The sequence below is a fragment of the Mytilus galloprovincialis genome, chromosome 14, assembly GCF_965363235.1.
Source record: "Mytilus galloprovincialis chromosome 14, xbMytGall1.hap1.1, whole genome shotgun sequence".
Taxonomy (NCBI): domain Eukaryota; kingdom Metazoa; phylum Mollusca; class Bivalvia; order Mytilida; family Mytilidae; genus Mytilus; species Mytilus galloprovincialis.
Window position 1 is genome coordinate 2,920,309 of NC_134851.1, and position 19,638 is coordinate 2,939,946.

Here is a 19,638-nt window from a genome sequence, read left to right on the forward strand (position 1 = left end):
AAATCAGTTTTCTACATTTTCTTCATGCTTGAAGATATGGGATTAGATATTTGGTGTATTGTTTTATCCTGACAAGTTACAGATCAAGTTCCAATTTTGTTCTGGTCTGGAAAATTCACAAAAATAAACAGTTATCCACAGTTTTTATTGTCATTCTTCAAGATAATGATTTGATATTTGGTATATAGTTTTAACATAACAATTTATAGTTTGACTTTTGTTATAAAAATAGAAGAAGTTGTATGACTGTCAATGTCAACTATATAGCCCATGTGCGAATTTTCCTCAATTTTGGAAAAAAATCCGTATTTCATTTGCGCCAACGGGTTGTATTTCACATGTGCCAAATATAAAAACTGCCTTTGTGCCAATTTACAGTGAAATATATATAACTAATAAAAACACATATATTTATTATATCAAGTTCCATTATAATTGTTATTTTTAAATTTGAAACATTTGCCACTGGACGTTAAGCAAATATGCGTTTACGTAACCAACAATAGATCCCACATAATTGATGGTAAATTTAAACACAAAAAGAAGAGCTGAAGTAGCTATTTATTGGGATTTTATTACATCATTTAACTACATATAGAAATGCCCAACCAAATCCTTGACATATGAGCAATTGTCCACTATCATAATAAACTGCTGCGGGAAACTTTAGACCACAATCCTTCCTGCATAGTAACTCCAGTTTGTCTTTTCCATCCGGGCTTATAACAACAAGGTTATGAGAATCTAAACCGACCAGATATATGTTCATGAATTCATCCATAGCTATCCCTCGTGGAGATTTGATCAAATCGTCATCCCGGACTTGGAATAGTTTCTTTCCCTGCGAATCAAGGAGGGTGACAACGTGGGGGTTTGTATAACATATTTTGTCCCCATTTGAAATTATGTTTGAATATGTTGATACTGTTTTATCACTAATGAATAAAGAAATTGTTTTTCTGTCAACATCATACATAAGAAGTCCAGTGTTTTCACCACAGAATAAGGTCTGTCCTTTATGTTTTGTAATACCATAGCAACCACAATCAGTTTGAATTGAGGCCAGTATTTTCTTATTATTGACATCAATTACTGAAATAGTTTTGGTATGGCCACCAGAAACAACAACAGTGCTTTTTACGAACGAGACAATACCGAAAGCTGACACTGGTGATAATGGAATATCACACAGAAATGTTCCATCTTTCTTATAAACGGCCAGACACTGTCGTGTTTCCGAGTAGTCCGTAAAAACCAAGTATCCATTCGGAAGAATGCAACCTCCTCTGACTTCATCTCCGTCGGATAGAATGGTTTGCTTCAATTGTAATTTGATCTTATTTAATTTTTTTAGCTTTTGTACCGGAATTTGGACGCCACTCACTGAAAAATCGGGAGCTGAAATATAAAGTACAAATACAATTTTAATTTTTTCCTTTTTTAGCATGAATAGTTAAGGGAAAAACCCCAAATGCTGACTTGAATTAACATTGTTAACCCTGACTTCTCACATCAATCAGTAATAATGCATTGCAAACTGTAAAAGGCAAGATATGACGCATGTAAACAATTAAAACGAAAACAATTAACGGCCTGATACTAAACAACAAACAAAAAACAAATATAATAGTAATATACAGCATCAAAGATAACCAGTAAATGTCCTAAATTGCAGGTTCTTGACTTAGGTTAATATGTTTATAATGGGACAGTGGTGTAACTGCACAATTTAAAAACAAACTTAAAATCAGATGCAATGATTCTGAGATCTTCAGATATATACACAAAGTACACCAAAAGCAAATACTTAAGCATATATCACTTAATAGACTTGCATACTATTGATCATAAAGAATGTGCAGATAAAACATGTATGCAATTAGAGAGCATTGGAATACACAACTGCATGTACGTGGTTAGTACTAACATGCTGAAGTACATGTATGATCTGACTGACTAACTGACGGTATAAGAAATCTCTAAAATTCGGTTAAGGTTCACAAGGGTGACTGGGAAATAGAAATATGGCCACCATTGGCCTTCCTCCCACAGACAGTAACATCCTCTTAAAGGTGAGGCGACGTTAAATCCGAAGTGTGCTAGGCTCTTTGCACGCTAAGAACCCTTTAAAATACTCTTTGAAGGGTCCGTGGTGGTCTGTTGCAAGGCTAAATCTCTGTCCCTATCCAATATGTACACTCCTTTTGCTGTGGCAGTCCAAATTTCACTGACCTACATCCCGGACGGTGTCTATTACAATACTGATCTATTGTATGTACTGTTAATTTGTTCTCGTCCTGGTTATGCATGAAGTATTTGTCACTGGACGTTAAGAAACCGACAATCAAACAATCAACCAAAGTCGGTTAAGAGTTGATTACTAGTAGAACGATCGGAGATGGATCAAATTGTATTATCTCCCTTTTACTATAAAACAAATTCTATCTAAGAATTACTTAACTAATATATAAGATACTCCGGACATCTCTAGATATCAGAAGATGTAGTGTGAGTGCCAATGAGAAAACTCTCCATCCTATAGATATCAGAAGATGTGGTGTGAGTGCCAATGAGAAAACTCTCCATCCTATAGATATCAGAAGATGTGGTGTGAGTGCCAATGAGAAAACTCTCCATCCTATAGATATCAGAAGATGTGGTATGAGTGCCAATGAGAAAACTCTCCATCCTTTAGATATCAGAAGATGTGGTATGAGTGCCAATGAGAAAACTCTCCATACTATAGATATCAGAAGATGTGGTATGAGTGCCAATGAGAAAACTCTCCATCCTATAGATATCAGAAGATGTGGTATGAGTGCCAATGAGACAACTCTCCATCCTATAGATATCAGAAGATGTGGTGTGAGTGCCAATGAGAAAACTCTCCATCCTATAGATATCAGAAGATGTGGTATGAGTGCCAATGAGACAACTCTCCATCCAATAGATATAGGAAGATGTGGTGTGAGTGCCAATGAGAAAACTCTCCATCCAAGTCACAATTTGTAAACGTAAACCATTATAGGTCAAGGTACGGCCTTAAACACGGAGTCTAGGCTCACACCGAACAGCAAGCTAAAAAGGGCCCCTAAAATTACTAGTGTATATCCATTCAAACGGGAAAAACAACGGTCTGATTTGCCTGTATTTTACATTTTACATAGATTGTTTTGAATGATACAAGGCTATATGCATATCGATGATAAAATGAGCCCAAAACAAATTCGCTATGTGAAGTTTCATTGATATCAGGTATACACATCTTATTTAATAAGTTCTATAGAGAATTTTCGTGATTTAGAGAGAGTTTACACCACCATTTGCATGTACAAATTCGTAAGTGTGACATTAGATACTTAAAAATATATAAGCTTAATTAACAATTCTGAAATACGTACCCGACATGATCACCTGGCATGACCACTATAGATTATTTATTGATATCTATCCAAGGTTTTAAACTTTTCATATTCTTCTTAAAATCAATGACGCAAGTATTCGTTAAACTTCGCGATTTAAAATTTTAATAACAAACCAATTTATAAATAGTTCTAAATGCAAAATATAACCAAGCAGGTTAATTGTTATCCGTTAAACGGTTTTTGGGTCATTTCAAAAGGTGCATATTTGATTCAGGAACCTTTGTATTAGTTATCCGATGCGCTTACCACTACATCACGGCTCTCCTTCGGTTTTTTTCAGAGACTGCCATGCCTCCACAATTATGCCTTGTTAGAACATTTTAAAGAAAGAAACAACATGATTTTATTCCCAGTTATTCTTGTGTTCTATATAATTTACTATAAAATTGGGTGTACATTCACATTCTGTTTAACATAGATTACCTTACCGTATTTGGCACAACTTTTTTGGAATTTTGGAACCTCAATGCTCTTCAACTTTGTACTTGTTCGGCTTTATAAATATTTTGATATGAGCGTCACTGATGAGTCGTATGAAGACGAAACGCGCGTCTGGCGTACTAAATTATAATCCTGGTACCTTTGATAACTATTTCACAGGGACAGGCGGTTTTCTCTACTTTTGGTCACTTTCAATATTCGCCTTAACTATCTTTAGTGCATAAGTAACTTCTATTCAAGCAAAGCAAAATGTCCAAATAGAACATATAACGTGAGATATATGTATGGGATCCAAATATACACTTAAAAAAAACATTTAAGTACAGCGTTTTCATGAATGTTTTAAACCACGATCAAATTCATTTATATATAGTGTTTGAAATTGAAAAGACATATGCAAACCCGACTCACCGCCAGACAAACGATACTAAGGGCAAAACTTGGTGTAAATCGATATAATTCCAAAACAATGTGGGCATCGAATATACCAAGGAGACAGACAACCAACGACACAAATATGCAACAGACATCTAGGGCATTGTTCTCTTGACAAACGGTCATTTTACCAAATGACAAAATGTTGTATCATTCACGATGTTTCTTACTGGTTTCATTCCATTGTTTTCCGTTGTCCTTTTATGTTAACAGTGATATATCCCATTTTATGAAAGCATATAACACTCAAAATTTAAAAAAAAAGTTATAGTTAGGTTTTATGTTGTACTGTTACAACACTGCCGTCCCAGGTTAGATGAGGGTTGTGATTCCGCTAACATGTTTAACCCCGCCACATTCTGAATGTATGCACCTGTCCCAAGTCAGGAGCCTGTAGTTCAGTAGTTGTCGTTTGTTGATGCATAACATATTTGTTTTTAGTTAGTTGTTTTGTACATAAATGAGGCTGTTAGTTTTTGCGATTGAATTGTTTTTCATTTGTCATTTTATAGCTGACTATGCGGTATGGACTTTGCTCATTGTTGAAGGCCGTACGGTGACCTGAAGTTGTTACCTTCTGTGTCTCTTTTTGTCTCTTTTTTCATGTATAACAGCTGAATTGATAAAACTTTGATTTTCTTTTGATTGACGCAAGTAAACAAAAATGGAATCATAACATACAATTATCACCTGTATATATATAGAAAATGTAAATATCCAAAATTATCAACCCAAAGGAAGGTTATTTTCATGAGGGCGTATAGTCCGAGGTGTAATAACTCTTTACTGTAAACAATTTTGGATATTTGTCGCTTCTAAGCGTCCACTATTGTTTTTTTTTATTATATCATACGAACAGCTAAGGGCATTTTGAGCTATTGCAGAATACTACCATAGTGAAAGCTATTCTCGGCATAACTTTAATTTCCAAGCATTTTGTTTCTTCCTTACTCGATATTTCGGGAATAAAATACATAAAATGTTATATATATAGTATAAACACTAAAAGTAACATAAGATGTCTAAGTTCAACTTTGATAAAAGAGTTTCAATTTTAGTCTATCTACATAAACTTATCATGTATAACGGGGCTTTTTTCTGTGTATTTTCTACCTAGTCATTATTTTGTGTCTATGTACCCGGGAAATCAGAGCATCGAGGGAAACCAATAGGCCTTCAGCACACCAAGCAAATCGTATTGATTATAGGCAAACAATTTACAATACAAGAATCACTGAAATCATGGGGATACCAAATTTAAGATTTATTCATAACCTCAGACAAACAAATGTGTACAAGAGGGATACCGTAACATTAGCTATTCACTAGGCGGATAATAACTTATGGGACTTATCAGTCACTAAAAACGGTACAATCACATTGGTAGTAACATGACTTCCAATTACTGTACATGGCACGTGTTTCTGGAACAACCTTTAAAGACATACATATATCTTATCAGTTATAATAAACGACAAGGAGTTACTTCGTACCAGAGTTTAGATTGACATACTTAATTTCTTCAAGTGTTAGAAATGGCGTCGTTTGTTATGAAATTTCTTTTGATTTCAATATGTAAGTGTGTAAATATGATAATATTTAAAAAAAAAACAAAAAAAAAAAGAAAAGCAAATATTGCGGATTAAGGAGAAAATACAGGATAGACATGTAAAGGTAACTTTAATATATGCCACGGTCTTCGACAATAGACAGTGGTGAATTTTTATAGAATAAATCCTGGCCGGTTTATCGGTGGGGTTCGTATAACGCAATCTTTAATTCATAATACATATTTTGTATACTGTTGTATGTCTTCGTCGTTTTTCTTTTTTTCACGACGGTTTTGCCTGTTTCCCTTTGATACCTTCCGCCTCTTTTTTTTTACCCTAGGAAAAGACAAAAGCAGCATGTAAAACATTAGACACAAGAATAACAACAACATGGTTAAAACAGATGGAAAAACACATATGAACAAAATTTAATAAGCCCGAGTCGAGACACGTTAAGAATAACTCATCAATTACCAAATGATTTCCGTCAATATAATATTCGACAAAACACTAAGATAACAAGAAGTAATTGTAACAGGATGCTGTTACGAAGTCTCCCAAACAAAGCTCCCATAACTCGCCATTTATATGGTCCCATGTTCATTTGATTTGATTTTTTGTCCAATACAAGAATATATATGGCTTACGGGTGGGGATCTCCACCATTTACAAGTATTCAAACAGGAGGGGGTGGTGGTGACCCCCAGGGACTTTACCTACATTTCATTTGATTTGTTTTATTGTCCCATACAAGAATATATGTGGTTTAGGGGTGGGGATGTTGACCGTTTACAAGTTTTCAAACAAGAGGGGGTGGGGTGACTCCCTCGGGACTTCCCTTTTATTTCATTTCATTTGTTTTATTGTCCCCTACAAGAATATATATGGTTTAGGGGTGGGAATCTGGACCATTTACAAGATAATAGCACATTCTCAAATTGAACGGGGTGGGGGGCAACTCCCAGGAACTTCCATTTAATTTCATTTGATAAGTATTATTGTCCCATACAAGAATAGATATGGTTTAGGGGTGGGGATGTTGACCGTTTACAAGTTTTCAAACAAGAGGGCGTGGGGTGAGCCCCTAGGGACATCACTTTTATTTCATTTGATTTGTTTTATTGTCCCCTACAAGAATATATATGGTTTAGGGGTGGGGATCTGGACCGTTTACAAGATAATAGCACATTCTCAAATTGAAATGGTGGGGATGACCCCCCGGGGACTTCCCTTTAATTTCATTTAATTTGTTTTATCGTCCCATTGAAGAATATATATGGTTTAGGGGTGGGGATCTGGACCGTTTACAAGATAATAGTACATTCTCAAATTGAACGGGGTGGGGGTGACCCCCAGAAACTTCCATTTAATTTCATTTGATTAGTTTTATTGTCCCATACAAGAATAGATATGGTTTAGGGGTGGGGATGTTGACCCTTTACAAGTTTTCAAACAAGAGGGGGTGGGATGAGCCCCTAGGGACATCACTTTTATTTCATTTCATTTGTTTTATTGTCCCCTACAAGAATATATATGGTTTAGGGGTGGAGATCTGGACCGTTTACAAGATAATAGCACATTCTCAAATTGAACGTGGTGGGGATGACCCCCCGGGGACTTCCCTTTAATTTCATTTGATTTGTTTTATCGTCCCATTGAAGAATATATATGGTTTAGGGGTGGGGATCTGGACCGTTTACAAGATAATAGCACATTCTCAAATTGAAGGGGGTGGGGATGACCCCCAGGGACTTCCCTTTAATTTCATTTGATTTGTTTTATCGTCCCATTCAAAAATATATATGGTTTAGGGGTGGGGATCTGGACCGTTTACAAGATAAAAGCACATTCTCAAATTGAAGGGGGTGGGGATGACCCCCCAGGGACTCCCCCTATATTTCATGTGATTTGTCTTATTGTCCTATAATCATTTCTGAAGACTGCATGTATCTATCACTTACAGTTTTCAAGTTATATTCATTTGAAAATTTTAGAAAATAAAATCCCATAGGGTTCTATAGTAAACCCCTCCCTCCTTTCTAACCCCCAAAATACCCCTTAACAGACCCCAATGCACAAACGAAAGATTGATGGCTCACCTAGACATGTTAGTCTAACATATTGTAAAATCCTAAGTAAATCTGACATGCCATTTAGGAGAACCGCTGCGGACAAGCTCATTTTTAAAGTGGCGGAAGAAGAAGAGGAAGAAGAGGAAGAATAATAAAAATAATAAGAAATGACCAAAAACAATAAGTCTCCAAACTTTGTTTGGGAGACTTAATAAACAAAAAATAACCCCAGACGAAGTTCCTGACATAAGGTTGATCAATAGGCTGATCTGAACGAGATGCTATGCATCACAACTCGATGTACGTTCAAGTAGATTACATTCACCAAAAACGTCAGTGATAGCACAGGAAAGACATGATTTTCTGCAATGTTCAAATAAAATAGAATTTCTGGGGGCGGATCAACCAATTTTTTAAAAGGGGGTTCCAACCCAGGATTAAGGGTGGGGGTGTCCCATTCAAAATTACATAGCGTCAAAAATAAGGTGGTTTCAACTTCCTAGGGGTCTTGTGCTGATTCTAATAATCTAATTGTTTACATATACAGGTGTAACGGTAATAACTTGCTGTGCCCCTGGATGGAAGAAGACTAGCAGTCTAAGTGGATGGTGTTTTCTATTCTCACATAATCAAGTGACTTGGGCCGAGGCTGAGGTATATATTGTAAATGGGTTGGCTAGAGGGGTACTATCAGGTTACTGCTCATTAATTTGATAAGATATTTTGTGTTTTTACGTCTCTATTAAGCCCATTTTTATTGGTGGAGGAAGCCGGAGTGCGCGGAGAAAATCACCGACCTTCGATAGAAAAACTGACAATTCTAGTCAATTTAGATTGGAGTCAAGTGCACCCGCACAAGCGGGGTTCGAACTCACAACACAACCTCAGTGTTGACTTTACTGCTCATTAAAAGATATTTACATCACATATTTTATCGACAGGCGACCATGTTCATGTGGCTCGTTCGATTGGAGGATGCTTTCAAGCTATAACAATATGAGCTTATGATATTGTAATATGGTTTTTCTTGTATACCTGAGTTAAAAATTACGAAAAAACAAAACACAAGATTTAAGATTCATGTGGACCCTATGGCTAAAATGGCTGCATTTTCGTCTCGAAATTTACTCTGAGTACAGACAAACCTGTGCATCTGGAAAAGTTTTAAGGCATGGCATGCCCTAGATGCAACCATTTTAGCCAAAGGATCCACATGAACCTAAATGTGACCAAAATCGTTTATGGTCATTTTTTCTGACAAGATTTCAACAGTAGTTTTGGTCCAACGACCAATTATTGTAATCGGAAGTCCTCGTTGTAAGTATACCAGTGCCGATACACCGGTTAGAAGGGTTAACGTGGATGGAAAGCATAACAACAGCAATAGTATTGATTCATTTCAAACCAAGTAGTTGCAACGTAAAAATATAAAATAACAAAAATACCGAACTCTAAGGAATATTCAAAACGAACAGCCCTTAACAAATGGCAAAAAGATCACCGAACTCTAAAGAATATTCAAAACGAACAGCCCTTAACAAATGGCAAAAAGATCACCGAACTCTAAGGAATATTCAAAACGAACAGCCCTTAACAAATGGCAAAAAGATCACCGAACTCTAAGGAATATTCAAAACGAACAGCCCTTAACAAATGGCAAAAAGATCACCGAACTCTAAGGAATATTCAAAACGAACAACCCTTAACAAATGGCAAAAAGATCAAACGAAAGAAAACAACTGTCATATACTCATGACTTTGTACATGCATTTCCTTCTGTAGTAAATGGTTGATTTAAACTGGTTTTATAGCTAGCTAAACCTGAAACTTGTATTAGTAATGTAACGATTGTTATCATAGCCAATATGATTGATGTCATAGCTTACATGATTGCTATCATAGCTTACATGATTGTTATCATAGCTTACATGATTGTTATCATAGCTTACATGATTGCTATCATAGCTAACATGATTGTTATCATAGCTAACATGAGTGTTATCATAGCTTACATGATTGTTATCATAGCCAATATGATTGTTATCATAGCTTACATGATTGTTATCATATCTAACATGATTGTTATCATATCTAACATGATTGTTATCATAGCTAACATGATTGTTATCATAGCTAACATGATTGTTATGATAGTTAATATGATTGCTGACATACTAGTAGCTAATATGATTGTTGTCATAGCTAACATGATTATTATCATAGTTTATAGTATTGTTATCAAAGCTAATATGAATTTCATCAAAACTAATATAAACTCACATATATGCATTTCTAAAAAGTATTTTCTTGTTGATACCTTAGTCTTTTGTATATTCTAGGAAATATGCAGGTCATTTGAAGGATATTTAGCAGAACCAATAAATAAACCTATTGATGATTATTTAATCTCAGAAACTCTAAAAACGGGTAAGATGTGTTTTGGCTGATTTATGTAGTATTATACAAGATAACAAAAACAGTTGTTTTGAATGGCAGTCGGGAGCACATATTCTACTGTATATGCCATCGTGATAGCAGGTTATCTAGTATTTTGACTAGATTCGTTGAAATTATCTGGAGTTGTTTATATATTTGACACTGTTCCATTAGGAATAAAGGAATTTAAAAAGAAGTATTATAAGAATCATCACTTTTATAAGATAATTGTAATTATTTACTGTTATACACAACAGACTGAAATAAATATCGTACACACTAATTGAATCTGATGCGTTAAACATTCAAATGCATGTGAATTATTTTAGCAACTCTCGTAGAAAACATTTGTGTTACTAAGCCTACAAACGTTAGGAATAAATCTCAAAGAAGGACACAGATTTGCTATGGGCACTTAAATCGTAAAAAAAATCTGCCCTTCCCACTAATTGTATTAATGTGTTTTATTGAAGGACGAAAATACTGGCTCGGACTCAGTGATTTGGAACAAGAGGGTACCTTTCTGTGGACAACTAGTCAAACAGGAATTACATCATATAATAACTGGATCCAAGGGGACCCGAATAATGCCAATAGTGGGGAAGATTGTGTTCTAAATAACTGGACCCATCGAGGTAAATGGGCAGATGGAGACTGTGAATGGAAGGAGTATTATATTTGTCAGACAGAGTGAGTTTTTCAATATTTGATTTTATCTTACCTCCTATAAATTTCCAGGAATATGATAGGTTAAAAGCGCCCGCGTGAAGACCGTGTATATTCCATATTAGGTTAGTCGGGAGGCGGGGCTTGTTTCAATACATGAGTAGTAGTGGAATTACGACGAATTCAAGAAATAAAGATAGATTCGTTACATAGAGTGCCAGTGACATGATATGATTTATACGGGGTCAGTAAATTCCGTCTGGAGTTCGAGCTTTGTCTCATCCCATATTGAATTGATACTGACCCCGTATCGTATTAGGTTACTAACACACTATATAACTTATAATACTGAATGCCAATACAAACGCAACACATCATATTTAAAGCGTTCATATTTTCTTATGAATAACAGTACAAACATATGCAATCAGCGCATTTAGCACCTGAGATCACCCCCAGTTTTTGGTGGGTTCGTATTGCTTAGTCTTAAGTTTTCTATGTTGCGTCTTGTGTACTATTATTTGTCTGTTTGTCTTTTTATTTTTTAGCCAGGGTGTTGTCAGTTTATTTTCGATCAATGAGTTAGACTGTCCCTCTGGAATCTTTCGCCCCTCTTTTGTAAAACCTAACGCTGGATGTTACTCTCACAGTTTGGTCGCACATTGACTTTTTGCAGATTAGAAACTTGCGACGAGTTCTACAGTAGTCAATATGAAAGTTCACATACTTAAAAAAAAAAAAAAAAAAAAAAATAGATTCACAAATTGTTATTCTGCATTGCTGTATGACAAACTTTACTACAGGCGTTCATTATTGTGAAAATGTGCCTTCAAAATCGTAAAATTTGATATTGTTTGATCAAATAAAGAGAAATTTGTGGAATAAACGTTTGAATACTGCTGACAAACTTTAAAATGTCTTCAAACTTTAAATGATTGGTCATTTTCCCAAAAAAAAATCGTAATTTTGCATATGAAATGTAAACTACATGGAGAAGTTGCATACCTATAGACACTCATTATAATAACATTATAAATAAACCCCCTTGATTAAAAATATAAATTTTATGTAAAATGTTTGATCTTTGATGCATGAATTTCATGAGTTAGACTATAATATGAGTTAATACACAAGACCCATGCAATAGTTCGATATACAAAAAGGAAAATTAAACATTTAAACGGGCGTCTGGCGTACTAAATTATAATCCTGGTACCTTTGATAACCAATTATGTTTAAAATATGACGGAATTTAGGATCCTTTTTTCGCCCGATGCGAGCGTTTATAGGGAGTCTTTTTTACACGAAACGCGCGTCTGGCGTACAAAATTGTAATCCTAATATCTATGAGGAGTTTATGTAAAACCTCGCACTTCCTGTCTAATGGAAAAAGGCTTACTTTTTTTATGTCCAGTCTGTTTATTTTTTAATATGATGGAGGTCTGTGTAACTACTATGACCGTTCTGGTATCCTTACGAATGGTATTGTTAAAAGAGTGAACCATTTTTTAACGAAATTTACTTGCCGACTTCTTTCTTTATTATTACGAGGCTGACTTCATGCAGGAACTTCTTAGGAAGAAAGATAAGAAGTTAGCAATATCCTTTAACTCTACTTTTCGCTATATATATATGATGTTCTTTCACTGAATAATTCAAAATTTGGTGACTATGTGGAACGCATCTATCCAATCGAGCTAGAGATAAATGATACTACAGTTAAGTCGGCCTCATATCTTGACTTACATCTAGAAATTGACAATGAGGGTCGGTTGAAAACAAAACTTTACGACAAAAGAGATGATTTCAGCTTTCCAATTGTGAACTTTCCATTTCTAAGTAGCAACATTCCAGCAGCACCTGCATACGGGGTATATATCTCCCAATTGATACGATATTCCCATGCTTGCATTTCCTATCATGATTTTCTTGATAGAGGGTTGCTGCTCACAAGGAAGCTATTAAACCAAGAGTTCCAAATGGTGAAGTTGAAATCATCCCTTCGTAAATTTTACGGACGCCATCACGAGTTGGTTGACTTTATGGAATAACCGTTTCACAAATGATATCGGATATGTTCCTTACGTCGTAACTACAATCCCCTTCCCGTTCATGAATGTGACCTACCGAATTAGACTATTTACCGGATTAGTTATCACATAAGCAACACGACGGGTTTCTTAGACTTATGAATTTGGATTGATCATTGAAATTTACGATAACTAAAGACTAAACAGAAGATGAAAAGTTCTAACAGTAGAATCTACTACTCTGATTTCGTTGGTATATTTTGTACTGAAATATGACGGTTTATCTCATTTATAAGATAAATCAATTTAATGAAAGAGATTTGATCTAGCCGCTCTTGTAGATATGTGAAAGTTTTGAAACATTGAATAATTACATTTTAATTTTTTTTTTAGAGATATTGATGGAGGTATCGTCGGATGATTTGACACAACATGAATTACAACAACTACAATCACGGAATACTAAGACTGACTGACAATTGAAATTGATTAAAAAGGGTCACAGTAGTTGTGTATACTTCTTTTTTAATACCCATCATGTTTGAACACTTCCTGTACATATACGCATGTCAGTTCATAATTCGGGTAAATCTAAATCAGTTTGGAGATTTTGGGGGATTGTTTGTCCATAATAACTATAATTATTTTGATATTATCAAAACTGATATAACATCCACATGGCACACACTACATATCAATGAAGCTGCATTGAGTTTGATCAAATAACATTCAAAAATATGATACACAACCCAATGGCGAAGCTTCAATTAGCGAGTAAGACAACACACAAACCCATCTGATTTAAAAGGAACGCAATCAAGTATAATAAAGTGAGATAAAATGCAATACATAGTACATAGTATAAATCAGAATTAAATATATAAAGTGTACATCTCTATGGAAACCAACTGTGCTCCACATCTGACCGACATGTTCCTTTATCTATAGAAAGCAGGCTTCATAGTTCATCCTGAAACAGCAATCACTCAATTGTGTTTTGCATTTGTAAATGCTAAAATCACTTTTTCGTTGCCATTTTTGCCGATAAACTATAATGTATAACCCGCGCTGAAGCATTGACTCAAAAGCTTCAAATCGTTTGAAATAATAGTTTATTTACGGAACTGCATTTATTACCGTAAAATTGTCACAATTGAATCAGTTGAGTTAACATTTATAGTTATATAGTTTTAGGTAAGTGATTTGTGCGTAGATTCATTAAAATGATGCCTCGTTAGTATTGATTGTTATAAGTACTTATCTGTTGATATATTTCTAGCGTGAAAAGATGCTCTTTGTGCATTAGTTTTTTATTAACTTTTCTGTTATCATGTTCGAACATAAAACGATTGTGTTAAAAAATATATACCCTTTATTATATTTATTCAAGAAAAGCTTATGGTATTTTGGTGAACATCACAAAAAGTTTATACAAAAAATGGTTGTTCATTATACTACCACACTATATAGTAGATACAAAGGTTATTTAATATACGAATCACAAGTCTGTAAAATATCCAACACGGTTGATGCGAACCCGATCTGAAAAAATGAAAGAATATATACTTAGCAGAAACAAAGAGCAAATCATTTTTGTATAACAATACAAATATATATATGTATTATTTATTTATGTATGATTGTCATTTTATTTATTTTCTTTTGTTACATCTTCTGACATCAGCCTCGGACTTCTTTTGAACTGAATTGCAATGTACGTATTGTTATGCGTTTACTTTTCTACATTGGCTAGAGGTATAGGGGGAGTTGAGATCTCATAAACATGTTTAACCCCGCCGCAAGTTTGCGCCTATCCCAAGCCAGGAGCCTCTGGCCTTTGTTAGTCTTGTATGATGTTTAATTTTAGTTTTTATGTATAATTCGGAGTTTAGTATGACGTCCATTATCACTGTACTAGTTTACATATTTTTAAGGGGCCAGCTGAAGGACGCCTACGGGTGCGGAAATTTCTCGCTACATTGAAGACCCATTGGTGGCCTTCGGCTGTTGTCTACTCTATGGTCGAGTTGTTGTCTCTTTGACACATTCTCCATTTCCTCTCTCAATTTTATAGCTAAACAATGAAAATAATATATTCACGTTCCATGTTATTACATAACATAGACGAAAACTTTACGTATTGAAGACACTTTGATATTTTAAAAAAGTTAAGATGTATCATGTTCATGCACGTTCAACATTGACATTGATAGTTAATAAATTCTTATGACAGACATGACTTTTAAACAAGTTGAATTACACGTGTATCATTTAATGTTTGGGAATAAAATGGCAACAGCGGTTACCGTTCCTGTGTATTTTCGGTTAGATAGTAGCCTGTTATACTCTCACTTCCTTTTTAATTGTTTTATGTTTTGAATGTTTTATATACATGAAGCCAATTTTTATTTTTCGTTTATGGAAAATACTTGATTCCGTAATCATCCAATAAAAAACATTAAATGAGATGTGATATGATTACCAATTAGACAACTTTCCAAAAAAACTCGTTCGGTTGTTTGTTAGCGTATAATGTGTCAGTCTTTATGAACTTTCTCTTTTTAAGCTAACCGGCGAGATTGGTATGTTTGTTGAGTTTATTCTACAATTCATCAGATGACAATCGCCATTTCAAGTTCACCATCAAGGTGTATTGAACCGTGCGGGTTATACTCTTATCAGAAATTTACATGCAATTGAAACTTGCTGGCTTTAATCTAATCAGATATGGCTAAGCATTATACAAACCTTTCTTCCGTTTTCTATTGAGAGAGTGTTGATTTGGATAAAGCATAACTGGTTCCCCACCTTCAGTGTAAACAACAACTGGTTTCCCAGAAACTGTGCTATGGGCATCAGATGTCATAGGTTTATTATGACGCGGTGACCTTGGAGTACTTTGTAACCGAGGAGATCTATGTGCTTGCGGTCTCGGTGTGACAAGTAAATATTCTTCCCCTGTCGTATAATACGCACGAGGACTTTCACTCTTGTTCACAGCTTGAAATGCATGACCTCTTACATGTTGTATATTTTGTTTCCCCCTGCGTGGAGAAACGTCAGTGGCCCGGATGTATTGTTGCTGTTTTAAGTTCCTCATTTGCTGTTCTCGTAACCATCTGTCTCTTAAATGCAGTCTCCGATCGAGCATCGAACCTTCTATAATACTATCACTTGCATGCCTTCTCAAGCTAGTCTCCCTAGCTTTTTCGATAATTTTTCGAGGACTGTCTTTCTTTTCATATCGAGGTGTCGAAGTCTGAATTCGTACGGTCCTATCTGACTCCGAACGTCTTGGTACTGATGTTGTTGTTTCGCTGATCAATGCACCATTCCTCTGCATTTGTCGGTCCTCAATAATGCTACTCGACCTATTTTCATTTTCTTCTGACAATCCATACGTCTTACTGATCTGACCGACAGGTTTGTTTATAATGGTTTCAGTAAGGGTCACGTCAGCAGCAGAAACTGGTCTATTATAATCGGGATACCCAGGTGGGTTTACATTGTATGAGATGAATGTCCCTTTCTGTACAACACTGCAGATAAAATGGGTGAAGTTAGTAAAAAATGGCAAAATATACCACAATAAATGATCCTGTTTAATTTTGATCTTTTTTATTACTATACACACACATATGTTGAAAAATGCCCGGTTTATAAAAATATGCGCAAAACATAATTACTTTTTATAATGTGATAAAATATAAGAAGCTTCTAAAATGTGATGATTGAACACTTCATATTTATCTTGCATGATTATTTGATCACATACTGTTGGATATGTTTTCATGTTTTTATATTTGTTTTGTTGTGTCGAATATGACTCACCAACGTATTTGATAGGAATGACAAGTTAACTTTTTTTTTTATATTTAATCAGGTATAGTTGACACTTTTGCAAGACTTCATTTCAAACCAAGCTTTGGTGGCCTTAGTATCAATCAACCATTATTTTTTTAATGTGTTATGTGGAATGATGTTTGATTTGGTATTTTTCTTTAAGTTTTCGTGGCTATTCCTACAGTTAGGGACGACATCAAAAGTTCAATGTAGGATACAAAACTTAATTCACATAGTTTTTTCACTGACCCCCCCCCCCCCCCCCCCACCCCCTCTTAACTTAATTTGTGAAAAAATGATTTACCTATATAGATATATGTAAAATCGATTTTTGATTAACAAAACTCGCAGCCATGTTGACCCCCCACCCCCAAACTATTTGATTTAAGTTTTTTATCCTACATCGATCTTTTGATGTCGTCCCTTACACATTTGCAACGTTTACCAAAATAAACATTGATATCCCAAAACGACAAGCTGTTGATTTGCAAAAAATGAAATGATTGCAAAAGGTTACAAATTTTTTAGGAAGACATTGACTCGCTTTATAATCGATATTTTTGCAAACATATTTGTTTGAAAGAAAAAAAAATATTCAAAAGATAGTTGAAGTAAAATATAAACTACAATGCCTTAAGAGAGAACATTTCAATTCTTACTTGTGATTGTCCTCTGGTTGAAATCCTTTGTTATTAAATATCTGTTTATCGGGTTCAATAGTTTGCCAAACGGGACTCTCTCGTAGAATGGCTTGTCTTTCTGGTTGCTCCTACAAAAAACATACAAACGCATTGAACATATGATCTACGATTTCTTAAATAAATTATATAAATTGCGATGACCATGACATTGTCTACGTGTTATAAATGTTTATATGGACTCGATGTAAGTACTGTAATGAGGTTTCAGAAATAAAAGCAAATTAATGATTTTATAATAATAAATTTTATATTAAAAAAAAATCAACCAGATGTAAAGAAAGTAAGCTGTTAGTAGAATTTTTAACGACTCCAAGTTACTTCCTGAAGTAAACAGTTGTCGTGTTGCGCAATGCTTGTTCTTGGTAATATAGCCAATATTTTTTTCTGGTTAATATAGCAAATATTTTCGTGTTTATTTGTTGTCTACAGTATTGTAAATTATTCATCGAATTATTGATATTGATATAACCTCAACATCTACTTGCTTTACTTCTCGGTCAATGCTAGATTGGTCGAAACATTTACTCTTTTCAGTTACACTTTGTATTGTATTATTCTAAGATTTATCAAAATTGGCCATATTAACAAAGTTCTTTCCCCTTTAATAGATCAATCACATTCACTGAAATAACATAACTTCTAAACACTCAAATAGAATCTTAAGCACTGTACCTTAATGACGCTTCGTTGGTGTTTCGATGATTAATCACTTAATTTACAGATCGTTACAAATATTTAATATCCCAAAACAGTTATTGTTTTCAATATTTATACACTGGGTCGATATCACTGTTGGTGGACAGAAGTCCCCGAAGGTATCATCAGCTCAATAGTCAGTGATTCGGTACTGACATGATATAACGAACGTTGCTTAAATTGTTCGTTAATAAATTTTGAAATTATTATGAAACTAAGGTTTCAACTCCCTCAGGCAAAGTTGGCTTTAGATGAATTTGGCTATTTATTTTAGGTATTTTTGACATATAGCTCTTCAACGATTTTCGGGACTTATCTATCTTCGTATTTCCATTTTTTGGCTTTGAGCGTTCCTAATGAAGGTAAATCCAGAAGAGCGCTTCGGACGCAAGAAATTATTAAACGTGTTATTTTCAATATTTTATTGCATTCAAACGAAAAAGATCGTATTAGAGTGAATCTTATAAAACATTAGGCATGCAGCAACAACAATCATTTAAGATCAAAACATAGAACAGAAACTCAGTATCACATGCTTCTACATAAAATAGAAAGGTTTCTAAGAGTCTCACTTTGGGTAACGAATGAACATGAGCTGTTTTAATGTACAAATGTGTATTGATCACTTAGCATTATAACATTTTAATAATGAAAATCAAACAGACGTGTTGCAAGTATTTCAAAATATAAACGGCAGCAAAGATGTTAGTGATTTTACTTACCAAAATATACTTATGCTTTGGAAATGACAGAAACAAAATAAAGCAACAATAAAATAGGGAAGTGAGTTTTTCTTTGTAACCTTTTAATTTCAACTGATTATTGATTTGTAACAGGTTACTCATATTCATATATTAAGTCACCAGTTAACATTTAATATATAACTCGTTAAACATGTAAGGCCATTTTCTACATTTGAAAATGCCGGTACCAAGTCAGGAATATGACAGTTCTTGTCCATTCGTTTTTGATGCGTTTTGTTATTTGATTTTGCCATGTGATTATGGACTTTCCGAATTGATTTTCCTCCAAGTTCAGTATTTTTGTGATTTTACTTTTTAATATCACTTTAGACTCGAATCGGTTAGACTTCAGTTTTCAGTGTTTAGTTTTAATTTCATACAAATAATAGCGAAACATTCATTAGTTAAAAACTATTGTTAAATAGTTATGTACTTGATGAAGTGCTTATGCAATTAATATGACGATCAATGACAAATTGGAAAATTTTAATATTGTTCATTTATTGCTATCTGAATAATAAATAAACTCATCATAGATAACAGAACCAAATTTTGTATATGCGCCAGACGCGCGTTTCGTCTACATAGTATTACATGTAT

General features: G+C 34.4%; 2 protein-coding genes and 1 long non-coding RNA gene across 4 annotated transcripts in view; 1 reads left to right on the top strand and 2 right to left on the bottom strand.

Moving 5' to 3' along the window:
• Nucleotides 1-542: 542 nt before the first annotated feature.
• LOC143058558 (uncharacterized) lies at nt 543-3,523 on the bottom strand. Its single transcript, XR_012973115.1, has 2 exons — nt 3,402-3,523; nt 543-1,398 (listed from the first exon to the last, which is right to left on the bottom strand). It is a non-coding gene; the product is annotated as an uncharacterized LOC143058558 (long non-coding RNA).
• Nucleotides 3,524-5,731: 2,208 nt separating this feature from the next.
• On the top strand, nt 5,732-13,562 carry LOC143059529 (C-type lectin mannose-binding isoform-like). The gene is made up of 5 exons (XM_076233043.1): nt 5,732-5,876; nt 8,471-8,577; nt 10,263-10,350; nt 10,833-11,049; nt 13,449-13,562. Exons 1-5 carry the CDS (start codon nt 5,837-5,839, stop codon nt 13,474-13,476), a joined length of 480 nt encoding a protein of 159 aa, XP_076089158.1. The 5' UTR covers nt 5,732-5,836; the 3' UTR covers nt 13,477-13,562.
• Nucleotides 13,563-14,423: 861 nt separating this feature from the next.
• Nucleotides 14,424-19,638, bottom strand: part of LOC143059526 (uncharacterized) — a 43,157-nt gene continuing 37,942 nt past the window's right edge. For both annotated transcript variants that reach the window (XM_076233040.1, XM_076233041.1), the window contains 3 exons: nt 17,558-17,667; nt 15,804-16,594; nt 14,424-14,597 (listed from right to left, as the gene is read on the bottom strand). In XM_076233040.1, coding sequence (XP_076089155.1) covers nt 14,554-14,597; nt 15,804-16,594; nt 17,558-17,667 — 945 coding nt within the window. In that variant the 3' untranslated portion in view covers nt 14,424-14,553. The remainder of the gene's footprint in view (nt 14,598-15,803; nt 16,595-17,557; nt 17,668-19,638) is intronic.